Raw genomic sequence first — 13,538 nt, 5'->3', positions numbered from 1 at the left:
ATAGATTTATACAAGCACTATATGACCAATTGCCTGCCTTTGCTTTGGGGAGCTGCCTGGGTTTGGTAACTCATTCACATCAAATGGGAGTGACCCCTGCGCAGAGGAAAAAGATCCTATCTTGCACATCTACGTAACCCAAGTACAGTCGGTAACTTGAGGTGTTCCTGCATAAGGCTTCCTATAAGGCACTTAGGGAGAGAACTGCCTGTTTCTTCATATTTATTTCCGCCCATCGATGTTCGTCCTTGCCACGCCAAGGCATTCGCTTCCAGTACGAAACCTCTGTGTGTGCGCTACCAAGCGGAAGAGGGACTTAACTCTTCCCCCTTACGCTCCAATACCTCAGCTACAGTCAAGCGGCAAGTTTTCCAGCATGGCAGAAACCAGGGAAGAAACAATTGTGTAAGTCAGTCAGGTACGAAAAATGACTTCTCCAAAGTAAGTTGCTCTTGGTCTGTGAGGAGGCACGTGGCCTCCTCCTAACTTTTTGGGAGCACGCCACTGGAGAAGATCTTCACTGAGGAAATAACCCAGTAGCCTAGTTTTCAAAAGGTAAGGATTTTGGGGTACTGGAGTTTCTCAGTACCTCTGACCCCAGTCCCACACACATATATAGCTTCACTTGAAGGCTTTTGAGTAGTCCCCCCAGCACCAGTATGATCAGTCTGAGTTAAGAAGCTGCGTTAAGTCTGCGCAGGATCCAGCCTGTTTAGTGAGCTGTACATTTGAGTGCAAAAAAATGAAAGACTTGGGTTCCTGGCCAACCTCCCCTGGGTGAAGTTCTCAGGCCTGCTCTACAGAAGTCCCTCTGGGCCTTTGAAGAGCCAACCAGTCTATAAATAGTCTATGAGAATCATCTTAAAGTTTAAAATTAGCATGGAAGACGCTGAGATCTCAAATACCTCAGCAGAAAGTTTCACAATCTTTTTCCGTGGTAAGACCTATAATAAGCTCTCCACAGCCGCTCCCCACAGAGCCCTTCCATCAGCCGAGGGTCTCCACGCCTGGCAGCGCCCTGCCGTAGCACAGACGCCAGCAGCACCGCGCTTGGGCTAAAACAAGATGCCCAACTCAGTTGCGGACATGATGTGCCGAGGTCCACGTGACCCCTTCGTGCACGATCCAGGGAACGGCGGGTACTCCCTGGTCACACCAGTCTCTTCCATTGCAAAAACGCCCAACATCACCCATGGTTTTCATCTGGAAGGGGCCATCTTACGACTGCAATACAAATGAGGGAGAGGAAAACAGAAGAGAAGAAGCCAAGATAAGTCACTTGTAAATTTGGTAAATAATAAAAATGTTCCTTTCAATCCCAAAGTAGAAAATGTCTTGTAACAACAGGTTTATTTTTAGTACAAATAAAGATGAGAGTTTTAGGGTTTTTTGAAATTGAGGTTTGAGTTATTCCTCCCAAAAGGGTGATCATGTCTTTTAAGAGGCTTTTATGACTTACCATATAAGCCCATTTGTTCCTGAGCTGGTAAAATCATCCCCAGCACTATTTAACTCTTTTGGGCTGCTCTTAAAGCTGTGTCCAAACACCCCAGGAGGCAGTTAGGAAGCAGTCTTATTAGACTTTAAACTGCTGCAAACTCTTACAGAAGGATTTCAGACACCCATGAAAACCTATCCCAGGCTCAAAATAGGAAGGGAAAAACAAATAAAGTCTTAAAGCATTTCTCCTTATGCGATCGTTGAGAACAAGGGCTTAGTCGTTTGCAACACCTCCAAATGAGCTGCACTTGGGGGAAAATTAACGGTGGCTGTAGGCGACTGTCTACGGACCAACAAAAGCACTGCAAAAACAAGTGTCAGGCAGGTTAAATCTCGTTAATGCTTATACGGAGCTTGGTGACAATATAGAGATGTCTGCTGAAAGACTCCATTTTCTCTGCCCTTGTTAACAATCTCAGGAATAACTGAAATATAACTGGAGCTCTATTCCTACTAGAGAGGCTCCCTGGATTTTAAGAAGCATTTGACTAACCAATATAACAAAAGCTGTTGCTTTGCCTCAATCCATTAAGAACCACTCTCTTTAAAAATAAGTGCAACTGTGGTGCTAAAACAATTACAAGCCAAAGCTGCTCTACTTGCCAGAGTCCACTGTGGTAAATGCAGATAAAAGCTGTTTAATCCAAACATGGGAACACATTCAGTTATAAATACCGGAATAAACCCAGAAGGTTAATCTACTACATTACATCTTAATGGCAAATATAGCCTCATCTGATTGACACTTAATGAAGCAGAAAATAGGAAGGATTTGTTTATTAAGGCTTATTCTAAAAATTACTATTGGATTTAAACTTTGAAATTGAACGGAAGATGCCTACCAGATTGCCCCACACTTGCCTAGTTTCCAGAGAGACCCCACTCTTTCTGCGTGCAGTTGCACTTCTCCACCAAACGTGCACAGATTCGGTCTCAGGTACAGCATTAAGAGCCCTGCGCTTGACTTGCCACGTTCCTCAAGAGCAGCAAGGCATTCAGTAACGCTGCTTCCATCTGGAAACGAACTTCTCTAATTAAACTGCAGAAAAAGGCAGGAGAAACCCTATAGCGAGCCATCACCTCATAAGATATCCCTATACGAAGTTTCTTCTTAATTACTGTTTACCCAGCGTTGCTCTTCTTCCTAAAGCAAAATGGAATAAAAAGGTTTGGAATAAAATTATTCAAGTCTTAATATATTCTTGTTATCCACATAATTTTCCACTCCTTCTTTCAGTGCAGCTAGTTTTTCGTGGAAGAGTCTTCCTGTCTGATCAAGTCGAAGTCTGTCACCTCTCACTGTACTAAATGGAAGTCGTGCTTCTTTTACGGCAAAGCCTGAGAAAGGAGGGCAATCATGCCCACATTAGTCTTCTCGTCATGGCGTTTGATAGCTGGAGCTGTACAAATGCAGCACAAAACCCACATCTTCTACAATTAGCTGGTTAATTCTATTGAACGTATGTAAGGTATATCTTATGATACTCTTTTGAGAGGTATAAGGTCTAGGGAAAATATAAGCATGTTTGACAGCACGCAGTTAGGAGGACTAACAGTCTAAGACTTCTTTATTTTCAGAATTATCTAACATAGCACAGTAGTTTATCATAAAATAATTCCATTTTGCAAAAAAGCATAGATGATACTCATAGATGATGGAACAAAGGAAGATGGATTAATCAAAGCAACAGTAAGAGCTCCAGTCAATCTTATTTCTACAAATTGGTTTTTTAATATCATTTGCCTAAATGGCACTTGCCCTTCACTCCCATTGCTGGCCAAGACCCCGCACCGTGGTACTGTGCCGCACACAGTGGACATCTGTGTCAAGGCTGTTCATCACTGTACAAATTTCTGAGCCCTTCTCAGTGGGAAATGCTTCCATCTACTGAACTTTCCATCTGATATCAAACCGGAGGAGAGGTTTACTCCCACGCTGCATCAGAAAGTTGCTCATTAATCTGGAAGGTCGTAGACATGTCTGATAAACAGGGATCTGCATTTCCAAGAAAAGAGAGGGGAGGGGATGTTTACATTCGTTGTACTTCTCCGAATTTGGTTCCAGATAAGAATGAAATGATGAAGACATGGGGGAGAGGGGAAATCCATCTAGACCTGCTGGAATAGATCAGAAGAGTGAAGCGGTTACAGAAACTAACACGCTCTGCAAGGCTGTGCTTCTCTTGAGCGGCTGCAGCCCGGTGAAAGGACCCAAACCCATCGATTAGGAGCTCAGGTTTGACCCATCTGTCAGGGCAGAGGTTTATTTACAGAGTAACCGGGGTCCAGGCAAACAGCACTGTGGCTTCCTGAACAATTAGCTTTTAATGAGCAGCCCCCGAGGCCAGACATCAGTTCTCTCTTTGGCTGACGTGCCACCACAGTATCCCTCTCTAGCAGGATCTTTGCTGCAGTTCAGGTGACCCCAAAGGGATTTTAGCTTACGCCCCTTCACCGATAACCCCGACCGCCCAGCGGTCCCTGTGCTAATGCCCTTCGGATACGGACTTACTGACTCATGAGATTTCTCCGTCTTGGCAGACCATCCCAAAGCAAATGCCATTTCCCCATGCTTCAGGCACATGATTTCCCCGCAGGATTTTTCGGGACAGCTGGCTCCTTTGCTCCAACAGGTATTCACGGCAGTCAGTCCACGGTTCGGGCTACAGATGCTGCAGATTTCATTGTGGTAAAAACAGCTAAAGCTTTTTAGCCTTCATTTTTTCCACCTTTTCAGAATACTTTTAACAGCATTTTCTATTTTGAATAACACAAATAGAGAAGTATGCATTTTTCCCATAACCAGGGAAGAGCTATCTCAAGCTACACACGTACCAAGCCATTTCTTCTGCAAGTCTGTGGCTGACCTAGAGCACTAGATGCCTTCGGCAAGCCGTATCTCCTCCCGAAGAGGTCAGCAGGGAGCAAGCTGTGGCCAATTTGAAAGCTGGCATCCCAAGAGTCAGGAGGGAAGGCGAGGGGGAGAAGACACGCAGGCACCAAACCCCTGGGGAGTTCCCCCGCCCCGCGAGGGTCTGTCCCACGCGCACACTGAAAAGCTCCTCGGGGGTACATCAGTCATTGCCCTTCCCCTGACTGCTCTCCCAAACATCCAGCATGTTTCAACACACCTCTCACACGAAGTCGTACCCCAAAGATACGCCACGGACACGCTACTCCTTCCCTTCAGCAAATTTCACTCTGAGACGGGTGTTGCTCATTACTGCTCATAGCAGCAAAGAGCGATACTGGATAAATTAATTTGTAATTGGAAGAGTGACTCAGAGATGAACAGAGGCATTCAGTCCTGGGAGGATAAACGTTAATAACTTCGGCTTCCAGGAGGAAAGTATGTCAGAAAATTATAATTAGGGGGGAAAAAAAAAAAGTGCAAGAGGGGGAGAGCCACGTGCACATATATAAATGGCTGAGATGAATACTAATGTGGTGAAAATTTTCTCCTAATTTATTAAAAATAGACAGGAACACGAGACTCCTGACCCTCTACAACAGTGTATCTCCCACTTGTAGCAAGGAAGAGGGGAACTCCCCGCCCTGAGAGCCCCCTCACAGCCGGGACCACTGCCCCAGCTAACCCAGCAGCCACCCCACCTCCCTGGGGCTGGGGGCAGCACCTTCCCAGCTGCAGCCCCTTCTCACGTGGACGCCCACAAGAGAACGTGGAAGAATCCATCGCGTGTTACTTCCTCCCACCGCCCATGGTCCAGCGCATCCGCCGGCGCGACACCACCCCTTGGCTGATTCCACGTACGTCGAGGTATTCGGGGATGCAATCACTTTGGTATTTGAACTAAAATCAATCAAATGGGCAAATCCCCCAAACTAGTACAGCTGCTGTTCTGAGGAGATGCTAAATTACTTCAGAAGAGAAAACCGTCAGGCTCCAAGTTTTTCAAGGCTCTCACACAGTTCAAGTGACTCTTCATTTTAAATACTTGATTCCTTAGCTTTGTAAAGAGAAAGTTGCAATTGTGCGAGTTTTTCTAACACATACCAAAGGCTGTTTTAATTTAAAAATATTTTTTTCAATACTATTTTTCACTGTGGGAAGTGTCTACTTGCAGCTGGGGAGGGGGAGGCTGTGGTTTTATCCCATTTGATATATTTAGGCATCTTTTTGGAGTTCCTTCCATCCATCCAGACATCCAAAAGCATCAAATTACCAATCTTGAGAGAGAAACTGAGGAACAGCTGTGATAACAGACGTTAGACAGGTAGTTTTAGACTACGCTAGAGACTTTAATTACTTCAAATACTACAAAACTAAACAGTCTTCGAAGTGGCAGTGAAAGCACCAGCCAACCTACGGCAACCTGAATGGATTGGAAGCACTGACCTTGGGATCTCAATTAAGGCAGGCAAAATTCATTAAAAAGTAACCGTATGACAGCAACTAATTTTCATTTGCACATGTCCTTTAGTTTAAGTGTGAAGATCCCCACTGATTACACCTGCTCACAGTCTGAAGGACATGCAAATGTCTCTACTACCCAAATTCCAACCTGGACTCTGTCCTCTAACGGATATTGCCATACTCTTAGAAGTACCGAGTCTGCAATCGTGCATGAGAAAAGTACCTGGAGACTTCCATGCTCTCCTAAAAGAAACGGAGGCTACACGTGGCACAACCAGAAATTCTTATTCGCCGACAACAGGCTGCCATAAAGGACGGAGACTCTCAGCCCATGACAGCCCTCCAGCTCGTGGGTCTGAAGACAGCACGTAGGCAGTGACCCGCTACCAGGACAGATTAACGACCTTTCCCAGACTTCAGAATTAACATATACACCAGACTAACGAGTATCGCAAGCATGATACAGAAGCGCGATCTGGCCATGCGTTGCACGATTACGGGAGAACGTGCGCCGCGGGAAGCGCATACGATAGCCAGGCGCTTCGGACCCCTCACGTTTCCCCCGCAGCCAGGAACGCGCCTCGCCACCATTCGTGCTGAAAACACTGCTGCTTTGCTCCGCAGCGTTTTGCTTCTTCCCTTTGTGCAAGTTTGTGTGTGTGTGTATAAATATATATACACACGCACGTAAAATCACACATTTAGTGTTAAATCACACTAAATGGCTTAAACCTGGGTAAGGGAGAAGCAACCCGGCACACTGGCACAAAAAAAAAAAAAAAAATCACTTCTTGCAGCCTCTTCGTGGACCACCGGTGCCCCGTGGTCCCCACATCGCTTACACGAGGGGAACCGCTCCAGTTTCTGCGCCAGGCAAGGGCTGATTCCGGTTTGCAAGTGGAGACAGTTGCTGCAGCGCTACAGGACCTGCGGTGAGCACCCGCGCATTCCCTTCGGTAAAGGGCCTTAAAATATTGATACTGCAGCAAAATCTCACTGCCTGAGGACACGCAGGACTGCCAGCTGGCACTCCAAGGGCTGAAGTTGTGTGTCAAGTACTTTGCCCATTAGATGTATGGCTGATAAGATGGGGGGTTTTCCGATTTGGGTTTTCCTTGGAACATCTATAAAATTTCCTGAAACTTATTTCACAGCTCTTCCCGCTCTCACGGAATACGCTATTTCCCTGTTACTTTCCCTGACAATAGTTAATTTTTTTGTTACTGTTTGACAAATGAACAAGCGCCAAGCACTGCCCTCGGTGGAGCAAACACCCGACTTCAAAGGAAGATCTGTTTTTAAGGGCTGTGCTCTTGGAAACTGCTTAGTCAGTTCTGCCAGATCAGTATCTTCATGCATCAAAGCAAAAGGTACATTAGAAAATAAATAAGAGAGCAAATTTTTAACCTGAAGGAAGTCATGCAAGCGGGGGGACACACCCTCCAGAGCACACTTTGAGCAAGCAAACTCATAAATGACTCCTGATGGGTGTCTCTTGAGTCAGACCGATTTCACCGCCTCTTCATACTTCCACAAGGACTGCAGTTCTCAACCTTGTATTGAGACGTCCCTGCAGTCTCAGCCCTCCTTGGAGGAAGAATATAAAGCATTTCTGATATTTGCCGATCCATAGAAGAGCTCTGAAATACAACTTCGTCACAACCGAGAACCTCATGCGAGATACTCAGGTGTTCCCAACCAGCTTTGGGGAGTTTGGTGTGATCACGCTCATGATGGTTCGGCAGAAAGGGGCTTTTGTAACAAAGCGCGTGGCATGAACAGCTCTGGTCACCTCCGTATTGTTTGTACCAGAGATGCAAAAAATCCGCCTGCGCATAGTTTCCCTGTGCTGCAAGCAGCGCGGTGCGCGTGCTCCCAAACGTGTTTGTCGTACGGCGCTCGTACCTCTTTCTCAGTACTTTAAAAACCACTTACAGCCGTATCCGTCTCCCCGCCCTTTAATGATCTTCTTGCTGCATTACAAGCTCAGCTTCATCTGCTTCAGCAAACCATGAGGCTGAACTTTCCTCGACCCACTTTTAGAACTTTTCTGTATTTATTTATTGTTTTCCCTCTGAGCAACTCCCTTGTGACCACCCACTCACAGTTACGGCTGGGCACAGCGGGGAATTTAAGACCTCAGCTGGCAAATTACACTTTGCGAAAACAAAGCGTGGCTTCAGGTGATGGTATCAGCTCAGCTGCTATTAATTTGTGTATCAGCTTTTCCAAAGATGCTTTATTGCTTACGCTGGAAGATGACTGGCTAAAGCATCCACCTAATGCTGAGGCTGCGGAAATGCCAAACCATCTGCTCATAAGGTAGGACAGATAGCGAACGGCGACAGGATTAGACCGCTGCATACACGCAGGTTTCATAAAGGAGAAACACGTTCACAACCTTCACCATCCCTTCCCAACTCGCCCAGAGACCTTCCAGAGCAGGGAAAGGTGCGGCAGGGCGAAACGCAGCCCCTCCGCGGTGCGCGAGTCCCCGGGCGCTCGCCGGGACCGTGAAACGCCCCACGGCCGCTCACACGCTTTGGGTGGTAGGGGTTGGTCAGCAGCGGCGGGGGGAGCAGACGGCAACACAAGCTTTGTTATAATATTAATAGCTATATAAAAGAACTGAAAGTGAATTCAACTTAAAGCTGTTTCCTGTGTTGTCCATTTTATGGCAAAGAGCGATGAAAATAGCCCATTTCTTGACATACTACTTCCTTGTTCACACATACCACCAAGGTTACTCATTTGCTATTTTTTTTCCATTCGCTGCCACACATGACAATACTGTATTATAGTACCTTCATTATATTTCATTATTACATAAAAACCATAAAATTAACACAGAGTAAACGAGAATCCCTTCAGGGCACTGGTTTGGGTGCATAACAGGCAGGAGGACGTCAGGAGGCAAGGGACTGGTATGCAGAGCTGGATGAAGCCTTTGCCATGAAACCTGGAGGCCCACACCCTCACCAAAGCCCAGCTTCCAGCTGCAGGTGTCCTTAACATCCCCCAGACCCACCCACATTCACTCATTCTGCCCTTGTTTGCTTTACACACCTTGAGAACTGAGATCTGGAGAGAACCCCTTCCTTCCTTTTAGGACACAGCTAGGGAGGACATAGTTTTATTGGTCTGGCACAGAGGGAATGTTTTTGAGTTTCATATTCACGAGAAAAGAGACCCAGAGGTTGGCATTGTAATCTGGGTTGCACGGAGCACCCACCCAGCCAAACTCAGCCAAAACCGGTGTCCCAACAGAACCTGGGTGGGGTCAATGAGAAGTCAATCCAACGATGACTGCCTAGGCTTTGTTTATGAATACATACCCATTTTGTAGCTTTTTGTTGGCATCCCTCACCAGTATCTGCAGTCAGATCATGACATTTAGGCTTGCCAATGTGACGCCCGTCTACAAGAAAGGCCGGAAGGAGGATCCTGGGAACTACAGGCCTGTCAGCCTGACCTCTGTACCAGGGAAGATTATGGAGCGGTTGGTCTTGAGAGTGCTCACAGGGCACCTGCAGGACAACCAAGGGATCAGGCCCAGCCAGCATGGGTTCATGAAAGGCAGGTCCTGCTTGACCAACCTGATCTCCTTCTATGACCAGGTGACCCGCCTAGTGGATGAGGGAAAGGCTGTGGATGTTGTCTACCTGGACTTTAGTAAAGCCTTTGACAGCGTCTCCCACAGCATTCTCCTGGAGAAACTGGCGGCTCGTGGCTTAGACGGGTTTACTCTTCGCTGGGTGAGGAACTGGCTGGATGGCCGAGCCCAGAGAGTTGTGGTGAATGGCGTTAAATCCGGCTGGCGGCCGGTCACAAGCGGTGTTCCCCAGGGCTCGGTTCTGGGACCAGTCTTGTTCAGTATCTTTATTGATGATCTGGATGAGGGAATTGAGTGCTCCCTCAGTAAGTTTGCAGATGACACCAAGTTGAGTGGGAGTGTTGATCTGCTGGAGGGTAGGAGGGCTCTGCAGAGGGATCTGGACAGGCTGCATCGATGGGCAGAGGCCAACTGTATGAGGTTTAATAAGGCCAAGTGCAGGGTCCTGCACTTCGGCCACAACAACCCCATGCAACGCTACAGGCTTGGGGAGGAGTTGCTAGAGAGCAGCCCGGCGGAAAGGGACCTGGGGGTGCTGGTTGACAGCTGGCTGAACATGAGCCGGCAGTGTGCCCAGGTGGCCTAGAAGGCCAACAGCATCCTGGCCTGTATCAGGAATAGTGTGGCCAGCAGGAGTAGGGAAGTGATTGTGCCCCTGTACTCGGCACTGGTGAGGCCGCACCTTGAATCCTGTGTTCAGTTTTGGGCCCCTCACTATAAGAAGGATGTTGAGGTGCTGGAGTGTGTCCAGAGAAGGGCAACGAAGCTGGTGAGGGGTCTGGAGCACAAGTCTGATGAGGAGCGGCTGAGGGAACTGGGGTTGTTCAGTCTGGAGAAGAGGAGGCTGAGAGGAGACCTTATCGCTCTCTACAACTACCTGAAAGGGGGTTGTGGCGATGAGGGTGTTGGTCTCTTCTCCCAAGTAACTAGTGATAGGACAAGAGGAAATGGCCTCAAGTTGTGCCGGAGGAGGTTTAGATTGGATATTAGGAAAAATTTCTTCACTGAGAGGGTGGTCAGGCATTGGAACAGGCTGCCCAGGAAAGTGGTGGAGTCGCCATCTCTGGAAGTGTTCAAAAAACTGGTGGATGTGGTGCTTCAGGACATGGTTTAGGGGACATGGTGGTGCTGGATTGATGGTTGGACTTGATGATCTTAAAGGTCCTTTCCAACCTAGTGATTCTGTGATTCTGTGACATGCGAAACAGCCACTCCCAGCTGTGTCACCTCCACTTGGTGGCAGAACCAAAACGGTTCAGACCAAGAGGCACTATATCTAGCCACAGGGACAGCTCAGACCTGGACACAAGCTCAATACGGAAGCTCAAGAGGCAACAGCTCACCTCATGTGTGAGGTGAGCTCGAAGACAGTTCAAGCTCTCTCAAAGAGAGCTCCACCTTCAAAGCTTATTAAGCAAGACTATGAAAATCTTGAAACCATGAGGCAGAAAAAGCACTCCGCATGCTTGGCATCTCTGGAGCCACTGTAGACCTGCAGAGCTGGAGACCAGCTGAGCACACAGAGCCCAGACCTGCTGCCAGGGTACACAACTTACCCACAGCACTACCTCACGCTGTTCAAAACCAAGAACGCCAAAGCGCTATCACATTGTCCAAGTTACTCACCGATCTTCCTATGCAAACAGTGCCTAGAATTTGAAGTAGGAAAAAGACAGATAAGAGACTGTGTATCTTATTTATGCAAATCAGACCTCTTAATCATTAAAAGAAAGAGTTTCTCTGAACTATCGGTCACAATTAGCCTTGTCAGGCTCAAATTATCTGCCACCACAGTCCTACTTCAACAAGATTAAGTTCCTTCTTGTTAAAACTGCTTTGAGCATCTCAGTCCTAACAAATAAAGATGTTTTCTTCATCATTTCCCTTAATTTCTTCAGCTTGAGTCCACTTCACGGAGCCCATACAAATAGCCTTGAACTGGCAGCTGGGACAAGACAGCACCTTCTAAATTACCTAGAAAACTCCATTCCCCTGGCAACAAATTGCTTTGCAGTTTCTCCTAGACACAGGAGGTCCAGCTTTAACCTCTTGCCCAGCCTTCTTCCTCAATTCAAGTGCAAATGCCCCCTCACATATATTTTCTTAATAAATGTGTGCCTTTAACGTATCTTTGGTAAACCAAGAGAGAATCAAATAGGATAACGTCTGCAAAGGTGCCCGAGCGAAAACCAGGCAACTGAGTGGGGAAACAGATTCTCAGTTCATGAAAATCATTTATAGCTTCCTTGAAGGCAGGATACTTCATCGATTTATCTCAGTTAAAGATCTGGCTCCGTTTTTGAGAAATATTTTAAGCGGTAATGCAGTTATTCAACATTTCTGACTAGGTGTGGAACGCTCAGCCAAGCAGAAGAAAGCTAAGTAAGTTCCTCCTCCATGTACTTGTTAGGACTAGTGTTTATGTAACACTCAGACACCATAAATAACGCTGATTTTGTAATATAGAAACCACACGGTGAGCACGCAATTCAGGCTTTCCTCTTTTTATGCTGCTCGATGTACCTGAATCCGGCTTTTAATGAAATACAGCCTAGTTTCACACATATTAGTGACTTTATTTTCTTTTGGGAATGGAAATAAGTGCTACAAATGCTAGCGCCATTTTCACCATCCAGGGCCCTGCATTTCGTCTTAGTCTTCCGGTATCAGAGGGGGACTCTGATACTCCCCGTTTTGCCAGGTTGGGTTTATAGACCTGAAGTGGCCGAGGGCACGTCGGCATCACCAGAGGGGTACGCGGCAAGCGCCCGTCAAGGGCCCTCTGAGCGCTACTGAGGCTCTCCACGGGTGGTAATGCACGCCGGAGAGCTTTTCCGGAGCAGGATGAGCAAAAGCTTGGCTGGTTCCATCGGCCCGATGCCACGTGACAGGCACGTCCGCAGCAGCCGGCGGGCACACGCAGGGCGAGGAGGACCGCTGGCACAGCGGAGCCGGCGTGCCCTCCGTCCTCCTTCGGCGTGCCTATTCGCGCCGCTGAGAAGCGTCAGAGGACCCTGTGAATCCCCCCGAATGCAGCTTCTTCGAGAGGACGCGGAGATAACTTCTGCGACGTTTATTGAGCGACCGGCACAGACGGAGATGTTGAAAGCTCCTGTTGGTCTGTTAGAGCAAACTGCTTCCCACCCCAGGGGCTTCACAAACCCACAGGAGGTTTGAGAATTCCTTGAAACTGTGAACTACACATCCTCATGCTAAAATAGTAACTTTTTCTGACATGCAGAACAGCCACCGGCATCTACTTGAAAAGGGGTTTGTCCCAGGTTTGAAACGGCGTTGGCTCACGCAAGTGCCTTGCTATTGGTTTTGTAAAGGACACCAGGGCCGGGCAGGAAAAGCACTGCAAGGTATTTGCATGGATGGAACTAAAGACATTTCAAGTCGGTTTTGTTCCCAGAAGCAGAGCTTTCAATGCACGCTGACTTTCAAAACCAGCAGCATGCTCAGAGCTGGCTAAGCAAGCCAAGTTCGCTGCATTTTGGGAACTATCTGTTTCTGTTTAAAGAGATCTAGTTTCTGCCAGAAGTTCCTCACACCAAACCAAACCACTTTCAGTCGACTCCCCCCGCTCCTCCCTTCTCTGGCTCTCAGAGAGCTATTTGGAACAAATTGCACTAGACACACTTTTCCAAACCATTTCTGAGGTCAGTTTTTCCCTGTTCACCTTCCATTCTGCCTTTGCAATACCCATGTAACCTCCCAGAACGTACCTGGAACTGAGGACTTTTTGGTTTTTTTTCAAACACCCACTGCTTAAATTTTCTCTCCAAATTAGTTTTGTTTATTGTACATGGAACACAAGTTAATGGCAGTGCTAAGCTTCAAGTCTGACTTGTCTGTCAAAAGACGCAATCGATACGAAATTCTCCCTTTATCATCCATGAAGGTGCAAGGGAAGTTCAGGCAAGCGAACACACGGATCCAAACTCATACAAAATGTGGAGACAAACACCCTATTGGGTCACCTCACCCTCCGGACGCGGAGGTCCCTTTTTCAGTGGAGATAGCGTGAGGGTGCTGTGTTTGCAATCC

At 47.3% G+C, this 13,538-nt stretch overlaps 1 protein-coding gene across 1 annotated transcript in view; it reads left to right on the top strand.

The window, feature by feature from the left end:
- Window positions 1-12,284, top strand: part of LOC309407801 (pinopsin-like) — a gene marked incomplete at its 3' end in the record, with an annotated part of 38,189 nt that extends 25,905 nt beyond the window's left edge. Inside the window, 1 exon segment of the mRNA XM_082003445.1 lies at window positions 12,190-12,284. Coding sequence (XP_081859571.1) covers window positions 12,190-12,284 — 95 coding nt within the window.
- Window positions 12,285-13,538: the final 1,254 nt, after the last annotated feature.

Source organism: Phaethon aethereus (assembly GCF_964289735.1).
Source record: "Phaethon aethereus genome assembly, chromosome: 9".
NCBI classification, from domain to species: domain Eukaryota; kingdom Metazoa; phylum Chordata; class Aves; order Phaethontiformes; family Phaethontidae; genus Phaethon; species Phaethon aethereus.
The sequence above is the reverse complement of the archived record's forward strand: the minus strand, read 5'-3'. Positions and strand labels throughout refer to the sequence as shown.